Here is a 21,712-nt window from a genome sequence, read left to right on the forward strand (position 1 = left end):
GATCCACCTGCAGAGTTGGGGTAGAAGATCAGTAAGAATATGGAGCATTTCGACTATACAGGGCCCTATCAGATTGGGCGATTCTTTGGGGTGAGGTTGTGATAGTCGGCAAACTCTCTCTTTGGAGAAAACTCAGAACACATTAGTTACTAAGGGTGCAATCCTATGCATGTTTAGCTTATTTTAAAAGGCCTGTTCCTTCAGCAAACACCAGCCAGCCCTGCCTAGGATTCTGCCTTAGAACCTCCATCGCTGACAAATTTAACTTCGTTTAACTGTCATCCCCTTTCTCTGGGGAATATTTCTAATTGCAGTTCTTTAATTGGAGAGAGGAGGTAGAGTATTTCAGCATTCCTGGCATACTGCAGTCCCTTAAATTTTGGGTGGGAAGCCATGGCAGTTAAAGTGGAATTTGTCTTCTCAGAGGTTTTGAAAACCTACTGCTTTCCTCACCCTGCTCCCAAGATTACGACTCATAATATGCAAGTGTGATTCCTTTTAATATGGCTGCCTGTTCATTAGCAAGAAGATTGGGGCTTGTGTTTTCATCTGAAAGTACAAATGAAAACTATTTTAATTGGTTTTAACTGTATTTCATGTACTCTTTTTTTTTTTTTTGCTCCAATTTGCTAGCTTGTAAACTAAGAACCTTATTCAATAAACATACAGACTTTTTGTTTTGTTTTGCATTCTGGTTTTGCAATAGCCAAATTTTTGCAATAACCAGTATATCATATTTAGTTGCTGAGTTTGGGGTGTAGGTGAGGGAGGGAGGGAGGGAGGGAGGGAGGGAGGTCCATGCAATATGTACACACACACACACACACACATTTCTCCCATCACCTTTCCTCACAAAAATATACACAGGTAATGAAAATGGCAGCTTGTAGTCTAAATGTTTAAGGCTCTTTTGAGAGGCACTTCTTCCCTTACCAGCCTGCCAGCATCCTGAAGCCATCCTGGACATGTTCCATATGGAGTCCACCTGGAGAAAGCCTTGAGTGTAGCAGCATCATTGGTTTGGGAGTCCAGGCCTTGGAGATCATGCAGAGGCCAACACTGTGTTGCTTTCAACTGCTCCTGAAAACACTCTTCCTTCAGGGACCTTTACTGATCTGTATTTAAAGCTGGGATTTTTTGCCCCAGAGAGCACTGGGGCATATCCTGGGATAAGGACAAGTTTCATTTCCTGTCAGCGTTATCTGCCCCATCTTACTATGTGGAGAGCAGCTCAGAAGACTGTAGGAGAGAATGACCAACTGGCTACCAAGTGACAGGCTAACTAATGTCAAGACAGAACTGTGGTGGCTGTGGCTGCTCAGGTTCAGGCAGGAGTCTTACCTCGCCCTGCCTGGAGAAAGAGCAGGGCCTCTCTGCATGCAAAGCATTGCTTGACCACTGAGATACAGCCCTTTGCAAGCATTCCTGTGCTGCAGATGTGCTGCAAAGGGCAGGGGCAGAACATGAGCTTATGAGCCATACTTACTGCGAATTTGCAATGAATATGGGACACCTTCTGTCAGGTCATGATTTTTCCACCAGTTGAAGGCCAGTGGTAGGTAAATCATGATCTACCAGTGGCCATCAACTGGTGGATAAATGCCTGGCCAGACCTATGTCACCTGACCAAATCTGATAGAGAGCTAAGTCAAGAACCCTTTTGGTTCTTTTTCTACACATTTAATTCCTCAAAGAGAGAAATGCTCTGGAGTTCAGGGAGAGCTTCCAATTAACAGCGTTAGGACCATCTGTATCTTCTGAATAAATAAGATATTGCAATTGCATTACTTCCCAAATACTGATACAGGGTCGGGAGGGGGTGAGGAAATACATAATGTTGCTGTGGTTTCTTGCACAAGAATGACATAAAGACAAAAGACCCACACCTGCTGCCACTGGTAAAGTTAGATGCCATCAGGAATTCACACTTTGCACTGAGGCACACTAATAAACCATGAAAAGAAATCAGTTAAAGGAGATAAAGCAGATGCCCAGTGCAGAGCACTTGCTATACGTTGGTACAGGGGTGCAGCCATACCGTGTGATCCTATGCACCTCTACTTGAAGGTAAATTCCATTAAGCTCAATGGCACTTAAGATTGCAACCTACGTTAATATTTGCCACATTTTTCATTGCAGCAAAGGCAGTGCAAAATCCTTTTTTGCTCCTGACAAAGACTGGAGTGTGTAATCCCTTGGGCATATTAAGTACACCTAGTGTTGTTTATTCTTGGGCACCAGTGTGAGGCTGCCTTTTTTCCTGATGGAAAGGGGACCAACACCGTGCAGGAATTCAAGCAGACTTGCAATGAGCAATCTGTTGCGGAGATCACCTTACCGTTGGCTTTGGGGCCAGGAGGATCATTCTGCAACATCCATGCACTGAATGTAATCCTTCTGCATTTTGCTGTCCCAGACCAGCTCTTTCTAGGCATAACTTAAGAAGAGCCATGCCAGTTTAGACTAGAAGATCCACCTAGTCAGTTTGTGCAGCGGTGACCCTGTGAAAACAGGGCATTTTGCCCATTGACCCTATTGTGCATGTTCCCCAGCAATTAGCACACATAGGCTTAGTGCCTCTGATACTGGAAGAAGCATGTGGCCATCAGGACTAGTAGCCCCTTATCCCTCTTGAATCTAAGCTGCCCCTTTTAAATTTGTGCACATTGGTGGCTGTCCTGCAGAAGTGTGTAAGAATGATTCCATTTCTAATTCAGAAAACACAAAAGTTTGGGAAGTGTTGGGAAGATATGCTGCTTCTGTATGCCATGTCAGACCATGAATCCAATTTGCTCAAGAGTAGCAAACCTGTGGAACTGATGGATTCCAGCACTACTGGCCATGCTGGCTGGGGAATATGGGAGTTGGAGTCCAACATCATCTGCCAAGTGTCAGCTCTGCCATAAGTGTCAGGACCAGGGTCTGGGTAACCTTGCAGGTACCTGCAGAACTTGAACACCTCTGTAGGTGCTTACAGGGAACAGCTGAGAGGCAATTATGCAGTGTAGCTGGAGGCCAGGAAACCAACATAAAAGGTCTCTCTGCAGTGTAGCTCCTTGCCCCAGTAATGCAAGCGGCCTCTGTGACTCTCTTCTGCTCTGGCTGTTGCATCATCATGCGTTGTGCCTCGCTCCTGTGCGTTCCCACTTGCTCCTTCCTGCTCTTGTGCCTGTCCATTTCCAGTTGGCCCTACTGCCCCAGTACCTGAGCCCTTCTGCCCTGGTCTCACCTACTTCTGTATGTGATTGCCCTCCCAGTGCTTGCCTCCTGGACTGTTTTTGTGGACTGTGTAATGTTGGACTGTGTGATTCCACCCGGCACGGACCTTGGACTGTCGTCCATTCTTGTCTCCAAACCCCACCTAGCCCCAGTGCCCTGGTCCCAGCATTCTGCCTCTCCACACCTGTTACCCGTGCCCAGATCTTACAGCAGGTCATTATTGTACTAACTGGTCATCTTTAGGATTTCAGGTAGGAGTATTTTCCTTCTTATCTGGCGACTTAACCTGGGAACTTGCTTTCTGTACATGAAACTTGCCATATAAGAGTGACAGCTTCTCCCTTCTTGGATTAATCACATAAATTAAAACCCTCCAAAAATACAGTCACTGACTAGGATGTGAGAATGTATTTTGAATGTTTCCTAATGGCATGCTTTCCTCCCACTTAACATAAACATTCCGAAAACCTCATAGGAAGCTGGTGTTTATCTTTGCCCTTTGTCTTCTCAAAACATTGCTGCAACAGGACCAGAGGAAGCTCAGTTCTGCTTATGATCATGTCTATTTCTGTATCAGTTGCTCAAACAAAGCCAAGAGTTTTCAAAGCTCTGGCACCTTGTCTATATGATTTTGAAGGAGATGCACTTTGTTCTAGTTCCTATAAAATAAGGTTTCCTAAGGGAGAATTTGCTTTATGCTCAAATCAGCCAAACTTTTGTGACTGGGTATGGTGCATGCGTGCGCATGCACACACACCCCCCCCTCCCTTTTGAAAAATATAGGAGGTGCCTTTTCTGCCCACCAAGCCATTCCATGCCAAAATGCCCAGCATTCAACCCACGACTCAGAGTAGCGTGACCAAGAAGTATACGTCTGTACTTTTATTTTGAGCAGCCAAAAAAGCAATGCCCTTTTGTGTGCAGTCACTAGATGGCACTGGACGTGGCTGTATTTAGTGCTTTGTACTGTTCTCAGTGGAGAGACAACATGGCAGAAACAGCTGTACAAGGGAAAGGAGTGAAGACTGAGACCGCATATGGAACCTTTCATAGAAACAGATGACCTCTTCCTATTCCTGAGGAAGTACAATTACCAAAGGCACAGAAAGTATCTGAAAAACCAGGCTCATCAACAGATTGTGGCAGCACAAGCACCACCTTGATGTCCACTTCATGGCTGGACATGCACTCCACCTGAGTTATCGAGAAGTCCTTAAGATGAACTTCCAAATGTTTCAATTTTGCTAATTTGTTTTTTTTAAGCCAGCCTCCCCCAACCTGGCTTCCTACAGATGAAGTGAACTTCCGTCCCCAACCAGCACGCGAAGGCTGAGGAAGTTGCCTGGCAGAGCCATTGAGCAGATCCAACAATCCCACTTCTCCCTCTGTTGCAACCTTGTGGAATTGCACCTACATGCTCAATGCCAACTGGATTTACCAACTAAGCCATTAGGGTGGGAATGTGCTACTGCCTCTTTCTCTGCAGCCATATGGCACGACTACTGATACATGGGGGAGTCACAGCCTGATCTAGGTGGTTGTTCAGCTGGGCCAGCGGTATAAGCCATGCTGCCCATTCTTTCCCTCTGCTTCAGCCGGATATAATAGCAATTAAAAGATGTTGATATAAATGCATCTAGATATGTCTGGACAAGTCTAGAATTACTTGCTCTCTGAGAATAGTGGAAAGTATATGGCTGAGGGTTGGAAAGGCTAAAATGGTTATTCCAGTGACAGAGACAGCCTGCCTATGTGCACCAGTCACTGGCGATCCTGGACAGAAAAGTGTTGCTGCACTCATACCAACACATTTTGAATGCAGATTTGGCCTTGTTTATTGTTTTCAAAGCTTCAACAAATTGAACAGCCAGTCTGTGCTCTTTTACTTTTGGCCCACACCAGCAACCTCTGTAGGTCATCCTTTACAAGCATTTTAAGTCCTTCTGGTCTTAGTGTTGCATTTGTTTCCTTGCCTGGAATCCCATGCATTTGCCTTCCCAAACCTGGTGGGCCCCAAGTTGTTCCAGACAACAACCATTTCTGACTGCTAGCCATGGGGGCTGAGGCTGATGGGAGGGAGCTGAGGTCCGAAATCTCTGGAAGGCACTAGGCTGAGGAAAGTAAACATACACAACTTAACTGGGAAACCCACTGAACTTAACAGGAGCCAGTTCTGCATAAGATTACACTGTAAGCTGAGTCTTCCCAAAACAGCCAGGCTTGTGGCTGCACAGGGCTAAACCTAAGTATATATTGCTACCACCTGATTACATTCAAACTTGCTATTTTAGGAAAGGTAGAAGTCTGTAGGTGTATCATGTGGCATCTTGTTAAAGCTTGAGTCAGAGCCTGGATGGAAGGCTGAGGAACCCTAGTTGGTTTGCCTTTATGGTAAAAAGACAGGATATCCTGATGGGTAACATATCAAACTAAACTTAGATTACTATTTTGAAGCAGAAAACTACTCTGAGTAATAGAGAACAGAGAAGATGTTCTTTTTATCAGTGAAGAAAATCTTTATTGCTTTCCCACTACTACTGCTTGCTGCATGAGTGACAGAACTGCTTATGTAGCAGATTATCAAACTTTTGAAGTTATACTTCCGTCCTTAACATTTGCACCAAAGGCACATCAGACTGGTGGATCATCATTGTCTCATACAACTTCGCACTTGATCAGGACATGTATGTAGATTCATGCGTTTGCCCTTCCCACAATCTGCCAGGATGACAGCTCTGGTTTGAAAAGTGGTTGGAAGTGGAGAAAAGGTAAGAAGTCCTGGGAGTTGTAGCAACTTTTTCCTGGTGACAGCAACTGCTGTAGATGTTCCCAAGGTCCACACAGATTGCTCCTAGGAGGCCTGTTCACTGTTTCGGCAAAACCTTTGCATAAACAGTACCAATATCTATGCCTGTGCTGGTATAGCACATGGATAATTACAGATTGTACTTGTATCCTCTGATGAACTCAGGAGAGCATATGTGGAATTCCTCTTTTCACTCATGCCCAGTGAGGCAAGCCAGATTGAAAGAAAGTGAGTGCTCCAATGTAGCATGAGAAAAATCCAAACAGGGCAGGCCTGTAGTCCAAACATAAATGCTAACTACCCAACTGGCCATTTTGATATTCTAGGAAACCCTTTTCCAATCAGGCATGCTTAGGGTACAGATGTAAAGTCCTGCTCTTTCAAGTGAATGAAGTAAGCCTCCAGTAATACCCAAAAAATAAAGGCAAAGCAAGCCTGGGAGAACTGCAGAAACCAAATTGCTTAAACATAAGTGTTCGTGGGCTGCATCTTATTATGAAATGCATGGAGTAGGTTTTTGAAACAAGCAGGCATTTGTTCTCAAATATTCAAGCTGCTTTAAGGAGCTATTTTCTCCCCACCCCAAGAAAGTGTGTGTGGGTTAAAAGACTGGGAAGTATGAATTTCAAAAAGGGCATGTTCTGATTAGTCACTGTAATGTAGCAAGTTTGAAAATTAATTATCACCAGTAAGTTTATGCACAAAGACATATCTTTAATATTACATCCACATATTATGTACCATACAAAAACATACTAACAAGAAATAATGTGCAACCCTTGTAGCTGCCTAGTTTGTTCTACAAACAATATGAAAGGAAGCACAAAAGCATTCCTGCACAGATGCTCCAGCTATTTATAATAAGGCTTTCCATATAAAAAAGGCATTTTGGATCGAGAGCTATACTGGAAGGTAGTTTCTTCACAGAACTTTCCAAATGGTTCATATAATCATTAACTGTAACAACCTATGTCAGGTCAATCTTAAAGTCAGAACATTTTGTTCCAAGGCACTAGGAGGCTAGTTCGAACAGGACTGGCCTGTCTGGGCTAGCAATTTGCATGACTGCCTGAAGCACAATGATTGACCCCAAAGGAATGCCCTTGGAATTCTTGCCCTAGTATAGGGATCTTTGGACTGTCTGGACTTGCAGCCACTTTAAAAAACAGGATGACCTAAGTGAGTACTTAATGCTTAACAATAAAATGAAACGTAGTGGAGCAAATGTCATGTTTTAGCTCCTTCACGAAAGAAATGTCCGCACAGTTCCTTTGATTGTTCCCCTGCATATAGGGCATTTCCTGAGCGAAGGGGCACAATCTTTACATACCACTAAATGGCCACAAGGGATGAAGACAATGGACACTTCCTTGTCCATACAAACTTTGCATGTTCTTTCCTCCTGTAGTCGTCTCAGTTGTTCTTCCATAGGCAGACCTACAGGGAAAGAATCCATGTATTACATATGGAAATATACCTCCCTGAACTGTTATAAACTTTTCTGTTTTATAATAATGAGAAACAGAGTAATGACTATACATGCCCTACATACCCTTTTCTGCCTGCATCCACTAATACAAAGAGATGTTCCCTTCAAAGGGTAGAAATACTGACATCAGACCTAAATAGGGATTCCCTGGGAAATACGCCAAAAAGCATACAAATGCTTTTAAGGTGTTATTTCAGTGCAATCAAAAATAAGGATACACAAATCAGTCGTGTCCATGTCAATTTCATGTGTTAATCCTTAAACTGGTGCTAATCTACATGGAAATCTGTATTTAGATATAATTATTTTCATATTTGCATTTCTAAACATACTTTATTGTATTACTCCGCTAATGTTTTTGAGCTAAAAATTGCATCTTAAAATCCAGAAAAGTGGAAGATATGAAAGATAACTGTGTTAGCATCCATGTATTAGCACGGGAGGTACAGATCAGGAATGCAGCCCTAACAAAATTTTCAAGCATTGCTCTTCAAAAGCAGATCAAAGGGTCAATTCTCATCCTGAACTAAGAGCCAAAAAAGCAAGCTGTGAAGGTGCACCTGCATTTCTCCTTCACAATGCTATTCTTGCAAGAGAGGTAAAGGTGCAGTACTCCAACTGCATACAGAGATTACACATCTCTGGAGCAGTAATGGGGAGGGGGAAACTCACATTCCTTTCTTATTGTAACAGGAGGTAGAAAGTGTAAACCCAAAGGCACTCCCACATTCAGACATTATCCCTGCTCCCAAACTTATTGTAATTTTTGGGAGACTGGGTATACATATCATAAATTCCCATTTCAAACTTAATGTTGCTACTTTAAGAGCAACAGGGTGCCAAGTGAGGAAACTGTGCATAGTTCCTTAGATGCTGTTGGTAAAACATTAAGTATTTTACACGTTTTAAACACCTGTTGTTATTTTTGAGTAATCCTTATTATGTCTAATGCTGTCCAAGTTTATATTAGTGAGTTAAGTATTTACCTGAAACATCTTCTGTTGGGATATACGTCACGTGGTTTTCCACTAAAAAAAAAAAAAAAAAAAAGCAAAAACAAAAGCCACTCGTTAGCCCAAGAAATAAACTATTTGAAACAGTTATAGATCACAGAAAAACATAACTGTGTGAGTTTAAGGACTATTAGACCTCCTGAAGCCATAACCTGTCGTGCTAATCAACAGGGCTTCCTCTGAAGAAAGCAACTATTACAGCTTACAATTATGCGCTTTTCAGCAAGAAGCCCACTAAAAGCTGTTACTGTTGTAAACTGTAAAAACCAAGGAAGTGACAACTAGATTTTAACCAGCACATTCTTTTAGCAAACTCACCAAATAAATCTTTGTATAAAACAGGATCGCATTCTTGTAAACAGTTTCTGAATATGCTTGCAGCTGTGTTTCCTTTCACCAAGATGGTATCAATCAGTTCTCTTGCCTGCAGAGATGTCTGTGTTTTCTGTTTAATAACTTGGTGTTCAAGGTCAGTTATTACTTTAGAAGCTAATAAACTTTCCAGGAGAGGAAGCACACATGTCAAGCGCTGAAACAGTGCCATCCGATTCTTTCTGATTAAGGACAGATCTGAAATATAATGAAAGGACAATTAGTATACAGTTATACAACACCATCTGAGTTTTTGCAAAAATGTATGTAGAGATGTGAATTTAACAAATTTAGCAGTTAATCCTCTTAAAGCAAGGTTAGGGCTGGTAAGACGGTAATACCGTATATTTTAACTTTCATAAAATTTGTAAGTCTTTTACCCTCAAATTCCTTGAGAAACATGGACAAAGGAAAAGTTTTAATAAGAATGGATAACAGAAGCCATCAGCTCAATAAGAACTTATACCTTTGCCCAGTGCAACCAAATGTGTCAATAAAAATGTTCCAGATCAATTTACCATTTCTACTTAAAAGCAAATGACTATAGAACTGCCAAGAATAATTTTAGGCTTTATATTGACAAAGTCATAAACAAAGCAAAACAGCACTGGAATTGGGAATTTAATTGCAAAGGCTTGTGTGCATCAGCTATTCCGGTGGAGAACTGGAAAGTTTGATGATTTGGAACCATAACTGATAAGTTCATAGGCCCAAATCCTCTTGTTAATTACCCCAACTGTGCTTAACAATGAGTTCAAGTTCTCCCTCTATCTTGTCAACTATTCTTTCTAATACAGCATTTAAAAACAAAATGCTTAACTCTGACAAGCAGTAGAAGAAAAGCAAATGCGTATATATCTATGTGATGGAATTTTAAAGAAAAGGCGAGGAACTTGAGGGAGAGAACCCAATTCTGCAGTCCTTTCTGAATCTCTATGTCATAGTTAACTGCCATCTAGCGTTACCTCTGCAAGTATTTTTGCCCATTAAGCTAAGATTTTTTCAGTGAAGAATGTTTAACAAGAATCATCTTAGTATTTCAGAATCACTGCACATATCCAAGGCTGTGAATCCAAGTAAACATGTGTAAATAAGCAAAGACTTTGGGTAAAAAGATAAGGAAAAAGCACAGAAAACATGCCATTTGTTTTGTAAACCTTGTAAAATGAACCACTAAGAGTAGCTTTCAAAATTTTATAGCCATGATCTGCCCTTTAATCCAAAAATACATGTAGAGGCCATTCCTTAGGGATTTTTTTTTTTTTTTTTGCTTTTTTAACCATATAACTGAAATTATTATTGCTGGTGATCCACTTTTGATCAGACATGGCCCAGTGGTGGGTCCTAATCTTTCAGCTGAAGATCTAAGAATACTTTTCAAAGTGCCATCTAAACTATGCCTTCAAATACAAAAACTGAGACCTGTTCTACTACTCAAAATAAAATATGCATTTCAACATTATAAAGTGTCCTTAGTTTGATTAAAGGTATTCTATTTACAATTACTCTAATTTATGTTGTTTTCTGTTCTTGCCCAAAAAATGGTTTTGTTACAGGTGCACAGACAGAGACAATTTAAAGAAACACATGAAGGATCCCCCATCTCCACATGTATTTGCCCAGAAACTAAGCTGACCTTGGAGGCCATTCTCACATTTATGAAATAAAACAGTCATGCAAACAGTAAAAGCAGAAATGTAGGGTGACAATTTTATTCTACTGAGGTATGTCATTTCAGAGGTAAATTTAGAAACAAAAGCAAACATACTTTTTGGATTACTGTCTAACCCACATCTGTCACTAGAGGGAGGACATTTAATACCACTGGAGCTACTGAGATGTCATATCCTCTGATGGACAAAAACGACTCTTTTTCAAAGACTTCTGATATTTTTTCCCTCTGTTTGGGACACTTAAAGTAGTTTTATCAACCAAACCATAATTTTGATCTTTTTTTTCTTGACAGCCAGAAGAAGATCTAAAGTGGCTTCTTGGCTGAAGAAGCCAATCTAATGGCACAACAACATTCCCTGGCCAGCCATGTTAGGGAGTTATGGTACTTTTTAAAATCTCCAAACATGCATAGGATTGTGGCCTAAACCAGTCAGCTGAATTCTTTCAAAGTGTATTATGAGAGAGACTTCAATCCACTGAATATAGAAATGTAGTAAGATGCAATAGAGTTTCTTATTTCTTTCTCAAGGTCCAAGAAAGTCTCTCTCTGAATTGAACTGCTTTTGTTATTTTTATTTTAAAATAGACTTCTATTTTCCTCTTAGAATCCCTACTAAATTATTCTGCATGAACAACAACAAAAAATCCTAGGTAATTCACATCTGTTGGGGATATATCAGCACTGGATTTCCTGCACTGATTATAGATGGCCTATCCCCCTCCAATTTTATAAACTGAGCAAATACAATTTGAAAATATTTGCTTTCAATATAATTGATTGTCATATAAGCACAAAAAGAGGCAACCAGTGCACCAAGCTGCAACCCTAGAGCTCTTACATACCCGATGTCATTTCTTCTGACTGCATGTCTTTCTCCTGTTCCTTCTTTTCATCTTCTGCAGTAACAAGGTCAGCCACAAGGTCATTTATGTTTCTGTAGTTTTCCCCAGTTGTTAGTATTTTACTCTGAACAGTCTGTTTCACTAGTCTTCTGCTGAATCCCATCTCCAAAACAGCTTCAACTATATGGGTTTTCATAATAACTGCATCTTCTGAAGCATTGTCACCAGGTTCAAAATGAATAACTAATCAAAGAAAAAATCATAGCATTACCTGCTGAAATATCAGAGCCGTATGGATTTTTAAGAAAAACTTTTCAATAGAAATAGACAAGATAAAACCACTGCATTAGATTCCAGGTCTAAAGTTGAGAAAATCTTTATTTTTCTAAGAGTCTTCATCAAGAGAGATGAAATGGGAGGCTACCAAGAAGAGAGGTTCCTCAGTGGTGGCACCCCAGTTATGAAAGACCCTCTCCAGATAGGCTTCCTAGTCCATACAGTGTAGTCTTTTTGGCGCCAAGTAAAGCACTCTTATTCTCATGAGCATTTTAGCTCTCCAGCTTTAAAAATAATGTTGACTTGTTTTTAGATCTGTGCAGCGCTGCTGACTTTTACTTTGATTTTACGCTGATATTAACTTTTTCATCTCTTATACTTTATTATGTTTCTGTGTTCTATAGTTATAAACTATAGGCATGTGGTGACGGCATATAAAACTTTTAAATAAATAAACAAACAAATAAATAAAATTTTGTGCTTCTCCAAAACTATGTCAGCTATTGGGTGGTAAAGAAAATTTAACAGAAAAACAAACACACATTTCCTTAGATAAGATACCTGTCATGCAATTAGCCTTTATAAATGGTTATTATCAATACTTTTTTGCAGTTAGGCTTTGTTTTGGTTTGTTTTTTACAGTCCTCCAAACTAGGTCAGATGTTTTACAGTAATTTACAATAGTCTTCACCAGCAGACCCTATCCCCACCCCATGATCTAATGTATTTTCAAGAAATACTTAGCTTTCTCTCTTTTTTTAAAGGACAAGATAATTCTAATTAATTTGGTAAAAAGCCTAATTGGGAATGTTAAAATATTTCACACCATTTAACAAGCAGCACTTTAATATTCAAGTGCCAGGTATCTGTATTATCTTCAATGCATCTTATCAAACCACTTACTTGGTGGGCCAGCATTTTCATCCACAGGTATATCTGAAGTTGATAACAGCTGCAAAACATAAGCAAAGAACATTTTAAAAAGCATTAGCTTTTCTGAAACAATACTCTGTGCAAACACAACTGAGCTAAAGAAACAATTCTATGCTTGGAGAGAGAAAAAAACACTACAAGTTCAGGCATACTGGGAGTTGCAGGCCCTTTTTATCTCTGCACATGCATAGGATTGCGCCCTTAACCCTTCATTCTAAGCATCTGCCTATGTTCTGCCTCAAGTGCTGCAATAATGGCCCTTCATATCCTCACTGGAGACCTCTGCTAGTAGAAGGGTTGTAAACCCCAGCCTGATGTCAACTGCAAGCATTGTTTGCTAGAGTGGTAGCATGGTAAGATCTGGCCCCAAAGCCAACTGAGAATGTAGCTGGTAGGCCAAAAGACCATAAATAGTGGTAATCTACATCTCTAAGGCTGCTACATGACATCTACTTTGCTAAGAGAGAGTGCCTCAGTTTTAAGAACAAAAACGTGTGATTCTTAGTGTGATTTTAAATGTTAGTTGCACTGAGTATGATAATAGGGAAGGGGTTACATGCACAAGAAAGAAAATTTCAACAGCACCACTCTCTTCGAATGCAAGTTTTGAGGTGTTCCCCATTAACCATTTGTATTCATGCATGCAAGCCTGGATGTAGATTACCACTACTTACTCTGCTTGATCATGATTCATTTTTCTTGTAAGCAAACAAGCTGTTATTGACAAAATCACATGCTGTCTTTTGTTCGTTTGGTAGTAAAGAACAGTTTTATAAAGAAATTACATACATATACATCAAGTAGACTGCTCAGCAGGCCCTTATTCATACAACTCAGAGCACTTTGGGAAATCCTTGCAATCCTGAGGGATACAGTTTCCACTGTCCACTAAGCGTCAGATGATCTCTGAATGATCACATGTCCCTTGGCTTTGTAATTACATCAAGTTATACTGTACAGCAATGCCCCTATTTATAGCAGGAACAGACATCCCTTTTTCTCACTGAGGGCTGCAATCCTTTGGTGGGAATCTCTGGGAACCATGAGGCAGCAGTGACCAGGGCAAAAGAGACCTTGCCTATCTCTCAAGAAGGAAAGAGAGAAACAGTGGAGGTGATGATAATTTCACACACCCTTTTTTTCTTCTCCTTCTTCTTCTATTAATCTCTCTTCCTCTTTCACCTCTTCGCCCTTGCACCAAGGACTTTTCACTTAATTTGGCACCTACAAACTATAGCAATCCAGCTGCTGCCACAAGAAAACCAGATGGAAATTGGGAAGCAGACAGGGGCATGTAAGATCTCAGAGGCCCAACTACACACAGAGCGACTGGAGAGTCTTTTCAAGTGATGCTGCACAACTCTACATGCTGTGCTTCATGGTTGTGCCTCCAAGTTCAAACAAGTACCCGCCTGCACAGCAGTTGGTATGGGAGATGTCACATTGCCAGAGCGACATACAGTGAATTCAATTTGTAGCCATTCTCAGAATAACTAGCACATGGTCAACTTTTGTAAAGTATCAGTAGAGAGGGAGAAGAAAATTTAATGAGCTTTTCTAGAGCACTTAGACTGAAAATGTAAAAATCTATAACATTATAGAGAGAATGGAATACTGCTAACATTGATAAAAAAGTAGCATTTCCACACCTGTTCAAGTAGATGGGGGTACCTTGCTTGAATTTCACGGACAAACTCTTGCCCTTTTATATGAATTAGGTATTCACACCTAGAAAATAAATACATCAAGTTTCAATTCAGATATACAAAGTAGATACTAAACACTGTTTTAAATGTCTGCAGATAGTTTAAGACCCATCCCAGTAAAATAGCTTTATAGCAAAACCCATTTTGAGGATCTTATAGAGCATTTTGTTATCAGTTACAATGAAATATTTTCTGGAATGAACCACAAATATAAATCTTCACTGCAACCTGATCCTGGATGATGTATTGAATGCTGAATAGTACAAGGAAACTAAAGTTTATACTGAATCGTTAACCCACAACAAAACTATTTTAGAGAAATAGGGTATGTACTAATTTCATCAGGCACAGATGCAGTTCTAAAGAGTTTGCGACTTATTAAAAAAAGGCTGAGTGCAATGCCAGTTGAGTTTCTGATCAAAGACAAGAATCATGCTTTGTATGAGCCACATCCTAAACTGAGTATGCCCAGATCAACCCCTAAATCATATGCAATTCTGTGCACTAGACCATTCTGTGGGCTAGACTACTCAGAACCACAGATTACATTTTTTAAAAAACCTTAAATTCTCAGCTCCTGGGTTGTAGGCCTAGGCCACCAACTTACATTATTCTGGCATGGAGAGCACAGCCAGACATTTGCAGTGTTTGTCTAGAACATGGGTCCTCAAACTACGGCCCGCGGGCTGGATCTGGCCCACCATGCCCATTTATCTGGCCCACCATAGCTTGCCACGCACATTGGCATGCTTGCAAGGAGATCATTTTGGACTCGCTTGGAGAAAAGGATCTCTGCGCACGCATGCCCCTGCCTTTCTGCACACCCCCCCCCCTTGGCGGCCCACAACCATCCCTGGCACCTTTCAACTGGCCCCCTATTCAAAAAGTCTGAGGACCCTGGTCTAGAACCTAGGTTCACTGGCTTTAGCCTCCCACACAATGCTTTAAAATTATAGTAATAGGTATATTAGGATGGATGGAAAAGTGGACAGAGACAGTGAGATGCATTTTATACTCAAAGTGCCACTAGAATAATAGCAGTGTTTTATTTTTTTTTAAAAAAGCCCTGATTAAGGAAGGGCTTGTCTTCTCCAGATGGCTAACCATTATGGGAAGTGCAGGGCAGGAAGGCAACAGTCTTCTCCTAGCTGCTTTCAGTGGCACAGAAAAAACCATTAGGATCAGTTTTCTGAAAAGATTGATGCTGGACTGATTGCATTACAGAGACCAAGCTCTAGACTAATTGACTTGGATCCAGGCTGTGACTATTTTCACAAGCCCAGAGGAGCAGGATCCCTCAATAGTACATTTGTAAACCTCCACTGAAGCTGAGTGTGAATAGCTACTCAATCTGAATGAATAACAAAGAAACTGTTCTATTTAAATCTGAGTGCCATAAAACTAGTATCAGGAGAAATTCCTTTACGAGAGACCAGTACATATTTTGTCTTTTAATTCAAAATGGTAGCAAGATTGGGATGATCTCAGTATTCTGGTTCCAGACAAGAATGTTTAAATTTACCTTGGAAACCATTTAGCATGTTCCATCCATGGATCATCTCCAGACTCCCAGCATCTGAGTCCACCATCACAGCAGAAACATTTGACATCATCATTGCGACCTTAACAACAACAATTTATAGAGAATTTTTGAAAATACAATCATTCAGAAAAGCAGGTGATTTAAAATTCTGAAGAGTCCAACTCACCAGGAAGAACAAGCTCTCTTACCTACGTAATAGAAGCCAGCATCTGCAAGTTGCTGTGGCTGAACTGGAACTGTCATTGGCCAATTTTTGAAGCTACCAACACGTGCTGCATAGGTTTGCATGCTCAGATTTGAGACCATGAATCTGGGCTGGTCTCGAGCTTGTTCCACAAAAGAGCAATTTGGGAAGTGCCTCCGATGCTCAGACATAGCATTATCCTTTGGCTCCCAGTTACTAAGTTGACCGCCACAAGCAAAACAAGCCACCTTGTCTGCAGGCCCTATATAATAGAAACCAGCTTTTGCCAAAGAGGAGGGTGACAGAAATGTCAGGGGCCATTTCTTGAAAGTGAGCAGTCTGACTTCCTCGCTGCTCATGGCAGAATTGGTGACTGTAGGTCTCAGATGTGACAGATCTTCTATTGCCCTGGATGTAAGTGGATCCTGTGGAAAACTGGAAAAAATTCCACTGAAATAGCCAACTTGATCCAAATATGGCACTTGTGTTGGGGAATGCGAAGAAGAAAGGCCTCCAAAGGCAACTGCCGGTGAAAAGGCAGAATTAAATGATGAGCCAATATTGTTCCCTGAAGTCAGACTCTGAACAAAGCTGCAGCTAGGACAGAGTTGCCTGTGTTTGTCTAGAGCATTGTCACCCTTTTTCCAGTTATCCAACATCAAGCCACAACTGTAACATTTCACTTTGTCTTTCAGTCCGGTGTAATAGAAACCAGCACGGGCAAGACTCCTCTCGGATACTGGCACATTCAAAGGGAAAGTTGAAAAGGTGGACATCCTATAGAGCTCACAGGAAAGGTCATACTTCAGTTCATTCACATCACCATTGTTCTTCAGCTTGGATGGGAGTGACCTCAAAATATTCATGATGATGAAATGGAATAGGAGTAAGGGATGAGTCTGAAGACTGGGAGATAGTTTTGTGCAAGTCTGATTAACTTCCAGGTCATAATAAAATAAGAACCTGAAAGTAAAACATTACATGCAATTTCTTTTAAATGCACCCAATTTAAATATAGTATTCATCCAGAACGTTCTGTTCTTTTGCCTGAACAGTATGTCATCTTTTGCACAACATACTCATCTTTAGAACAGTATTTTATTTTCCTCATCAACAACAGCATCGCTATTCCTATTTTAAATGGGGCCAGGGGAAGCTTTTACAATAAAGGAATTATCATGAAGAAACTAAGGTTATAATCCTAAGTATGCATTCTTGTTCACAAGTCTCACATCAAAGGATGCTCAAGTAACAGTTTAGGGCCAGGATTAAAATCAAGACAATTGGTTTCCAACTCCTGTTAAGTTCAAAAGCAGGACTGAAACAGTGGGACACAGATGTAGCAGACTTTATGTTAAGGAAAAATCAACTTAAATCAGGTTATTCTCCCTAGGATATTCAAAAACATCTGCTCCTTATCAATGAGTATGTCTTTTCATTAACTCTCATCAAGAAGATATTCAAGATGTGCCCCTCTAAAATATCCACAAAGTTACTGAACTATTAAGGCAAGGATATGGATCTCTGCCAACTACTACTGAACCTGCTGTGGATACAAACAAGCTTTGAACAGCACTGGATCAGTGTTTCTCCTTATTGTCACTTAAGTTTTGCTATATAATTTTAACCAGGTTGTTTTATGAGTACTAAATTGTCAAAGGATTTAACACCACTATGATGCTCTGTAGAGAATGACTCCATTTTATGCTTATTATTTAAAATATAATAGAACATGTTTATTAAGTAGAAGCTCCCCTAGATAACAGTAAAAACAATTTAAGTATTAATGCACAAAACTATGTCCCAGACTTCAGACTCTAGTCCCTTTCAAGGGGCTTAAGCAGCCATACTGCAGTATGGGTTTCACAAGGAAAAACTGTAAATATAGAGTGTGATCAACACAATGCCCTTCAGGTTACCAACACCTGCATGAAAAAAATATATACATATAGATCAGTATCTAAAAAGTGTATGTGACAGCTTTTCTACTCAGACACACCCATCTATATGTACCTCCAGATGGACACCACCCTGATTGCATATGTGTAATCACAGCGGAAACAATTTTTATTTTTAGAGCTGAAATTCCTCTACATAAATGAAAATGACCCTTCCTTGGAAATCTGGAAATACCATTTCTGAAGTATTGAAAAACAGAAATACAGTGGATTAAGAAATTCTGAAGTTAAAACAAGAGCTCACTTTTGAACAGATCTCTCAGTCAGCTGGCCACCCTCCTCAGCTACTGCTTGTTTGGGGCAGCTAAGTCACTCCTCAAATGCCTGCTGTAGGCTGGCATTCACAGGAACAGCAATCTTAGCTTCATTCACACATACCCTTTCCCACTCATTAACCCACCACTTAAACACAGCAATACATTTGGGTTGTCAGCAGAAACCAACTTTTACTGTGGCTGACATTTCAAAGATTATATACACAAAGGTCATTAGATTAGTATATCAAAAAATACTGGAGATGTTCAGCATCCTGAAATGGCTATTTATTGCCTATGAAACTATGGTATCTTAGAGGTTTACCCACTCATCCTCAAACATAAAGGCCAAAACTCTATTAGTCTGCAAAGCCCTACAAGTGACCCCTTATGATGAACAAATGTACTGTGGGCTTTCATGGGCCTTGACCCACACCACCCTATGCATGAAGAAACTGCATCAGTGGATAAGGAAAAAGAAAAAGTGAAACTGAAATGAGAAAGCATTACAAGAGGGTTCGGGTATTCAGAACACAAATGAAAATTCACTTCAGAGAAAAGAGTAAATCACCCAAAGTGGGCATAGTCTCACTCATTGGGACACAACAGCACATTCATACTGAAAGAGAGACTTACAATAAAGATGACTGACACAGCTGTTAATTAATGCCTGCTGTCTAGCTGGAGCAACAAAAACGTTTCCAAAACTAAAGCAATAATCTCTTCTTCTAAGATAAAATTCTACAGGTAGGACTATGCTAGCCACTCAAAGCGATGCATGTATTTCCAAACACAGCTGTACATGAAAGAGAGCAGTAGAGTATGATTACAGAATTATACAAAAGGCATAACATAAACATAAAGAATTACAAAATGATAAAGAGCATCCATCCAAAAAGGCAAAGTATGACAACAGGGTTCAGAGGAACATCAAAAGCAAAGGGGTAAGGTCTGATGTGAGGAAACAGGAAATTTCTAAAGGTTAAGATGTAGGGTGAAGACAATGTAAAGTGATGCAGAGGAAATGAAAGCAAAAAAAAAACGTAGGCGCAGTACAAAACTACAGTTTAAAAGCTAGTGACCACAAAAAGCTGCAGTGGCCAGAGAGATGGCAATGGAATAACCCTCCATCTGCTGTTCTTTTCATGCCCTGTTTGCAAGCTCTGCAAAAATATCCAGCTACCACTACTGAAAAAATTCTAATCTTAGATGGACAGTTGATCTGATCCAAAAAAAGGTTGATCTTGCATTCCCCTGGTTTTGAAGAAGCTTCTAAAAGAAGCTCACAAGCATGGCACAAAGTGTTTGGCCACCCTTTTCTGATATTCCTGGCATCCGATAATCAGGAATCCCTACAAGCATATGGCTCTATTCTAGTCACAGGACTATTTTATGCCTCCTAGTTCATGATTTCTCTTGCATACCACCTACTTCTCATTTCTAGATCCAACTGGGACATCAATAGTAGTTTATAATATCCTCTACTTTCATATTGTGTCCATCGTAATCTATTATTGCTCATTTTTACATAGCAATTGATACAGTAAACCCTCAAAAAAGGCTCACATGCACAAGAAATTGTGCAGAGTCCTTCTGGTAATGTAAAAGCACACTCAAACCGTGTTTCAGGAAAGTCTCCAAGTTCCTAGACAGCTTATCAGTGACAGCGACTTCTCAGAAAAGCGACTTCTCAGAAAAGCAACTTGCTAGCCACTATCAGAAAAGCAACTCGCTAGCCACTATCAATCTGCAACTGCAAGGAGAGCGGTTATATTCCAGGCCAAAAGACTTCAGCCTTTTTAGATGCAGGACCCACCTTCAGCCCAAACATAGCCACCTCTGAAGCAGCTGAGAACGTGGTCCTCAACGGGTGGCTTGGATCCTCTAGTGGATCACAGGGGATGGCTAGCATCCCAACTCCACCGCAGAAATACTTCTTCATGGGTGGGAATAAGAAGTGGCTCCACAAATGAGTGAAGGCACTGCATGATCTTCTGTTAACTACATCGACATCCCATCCTTTAACCACCTGCAAAGCAGCTTATACGGGCCTCCCTTTCTCCATTTTATCCTCACAACATCCCTGCGAGGTAGGCTCAGCTGAGACTGAGTAACCGGCCCAAAGTCACCCAGTGCGCTTCATGGCAGTGGGAACTAGAACCCCGATCTCCCGGGTCGCTTCCAAAAGCTCTGACTACTAGGCCACACTGCCTTTTTACCTTTTGCACGTAACCGCGGCGCCCATTCGGAGCAAGGCCAGTTTAGATGACGATGATTAAAAGCCTTAGTTTGTTCCCTCCCTGCTAATTCTGAAGAGGAGTCTCCTCCCTCCCCCTTTCCATAATTTCTTTTCTTCAGAAAACAGCCAAGCAATCGCGCCCTCCTTTGTCAGATGCCCTCCTCGCAACGCCGCACAAAGCCGGCCAGCGCCCCGGCGCCGCTTTGTTGAGCCAGCGGGGAGGACCCACGAGTGAGAGGGCGGCGGCGGCGGCGGCGAGCCCCTCCCACCCGGCGCGCTCCCGCACCCTGCCCCCCTCCCCCGCCCGCCAGCCTGCGCGCACGCGCACTGCCCGCCCTCCTTACCGCTGCGCCTCACAGACTGACCCGAAGCCGGACCGGTACTCGAGCGCAGCCTTCTCGCTCCTTTATAAAGCTGGGCAATCGCGAGAGGAGGAGGAGGAGGAGGAGGAGGAGCGAGCGGGAAGTGAGCCGGGGCCCGCCTTCCTCCCATGAACGGGAACCGGCGTCGTCGCCGCCCTCCAGCTTCGCCCTGCGCCCCGCCGCCGCTGGCACCGCCCGCGAGGGCGGAGGATGCGCAACGCGATCCGCCTCGCCGCCGCCCCCCCCCGCCCCCGCGGAGCGCGGCTCTGCCATTGGGCGACCCCGTCACAAGGGCCTTAGTAGAACCGCGCCGCCGCGGTCACGCATGCGCGCGCGCGGGGAAGTGCGAGCCAACGCTTGAAAATGCATACGTGCATGTAGTTAATTATATTTAATGTCTGCGGTCGGGCCCAGTTCCTGTCCGCCTCGCTCCAGCGTTCCACTCTTGCAGTGGAAAATCCCCGGACTTTTGTTCATGCTGTTGCTTTCCTACGCCTTCCCACATTAGTTTTGATAACGCGGGTTGAACGATCTTCTTTTTCTGAGAGCTGTTCTGTTTCCACAAAGGACTCTCTCCTCTTCCGCTTTTTCTTTTAAGGTTGGCTTCGCCCGCCCTCCGGTCCCGAGAGAGACTCCCAGGTTAGTTCTGCAGACCGCAGCAGGGCAGCATTTTTTATTGGGATCCGCCGAATACTGCGAGTTAAGCTGCAAGAGCTCTCCAGAACCTTTCTTAAGTCTGGACGTCGGTTTTTAAAAAATGGCAATCCAAGGGAGCGGTGGCTGGAGAAATTTGCAAGGCCTGCGATGGTCACACCCTTAAATGGGATGCGGGAAGCAGACT

General features: G+C 41.8%; 1 protein-coding gene across 3 annotated transcripts; it reads right to left on the reverse strand.

Moving 5' to 3' along the window:
• Window positions 1-6,718: 6,718 nt before the first annotated feature.
• On the reverse strand, window positions 6,719-20,974 carry LOC123029249 (putative inhibitor of apoptosis). Of its 3 annotated transcripts, none has more exons than XM_044441945.1 (9): window positions 20,854-20,974; window positions 16,063-17,983; window positions 15,854-15,953; window positions 14,275-14,353; window positions 12,596-12,644; window positions 11,417-11,659; window positions 8,846-9,097; window positions 8,501-8,542; window positions 6,719-7,462 (listed from the first exon to the last, which is right to left on the reverse strand). In XM_044441945.1, exons 2-9 carry the CDS (start codon window positions 16,922-16,924, stop codon window positions 7,269-7,271), a joined length of 1,821 nt encoding a protein of 606 aa, XP_044297880.1. In that variant the 5' UTR covers window positions 16,925-17,983; window positions 20,854-20,974; the 3' UTR covers window positions 6,719-7,268. The 3 variants fall into 3 exon arrangements, with proteins under 3 accessions (XP_044297880.1, XP_044297881.1, XP_044297879.1); XM_044441946.1 differs by lacking the exon at window positions 20,854-20,974 and adding an exon at window positions 20,490-20,690; XM_044441944.1 differs by lacking the exon at window positions 20,854-20,974 and having other exon boundaries at window positions 16,063-20,456.
• Window positions 20,975-21,712: the final 738 nt, after the last annotated feature.

Source organism: Varanus komodoensis, unplaced genomic scaffold, assembly GCF_004798865.1.
Source record: "Varanus komodoensis strain SLA01 unplaced genomic scaffold, ASM479886v1 scaffold4, whole genome shotgun sequence".
NCBI classification, from domain to species: Eukaryota; Metazoa; Chordata; class Lepidosauria; order Squamata; family Varanidae; genus Varanus; species Varanus komodoensis.

Coding starts and splice junctions, on each gene's coding strand:
- LOC123029249 (XM_044441945.1), bottom strand. CDS start 16,924: ATGAATATTTTGAGGTCACTCCCATCCAAGCTGAAGAACAATGGTGAT. Junction 15,954..16,062: donor TGCTGGCTTCTATTACGTAG/GTAAGAGAGCTT, acceptor GTTGTTGTTAAG/GTCGCAATGATGATGTCAAA. Junction 14,354..15,853: donor CATGCTAAATGGTTTCCAAG/GTAAATTTAAAC, acceptor TTTATTTTCTAG/GTGTGAATACCTAATTCATA.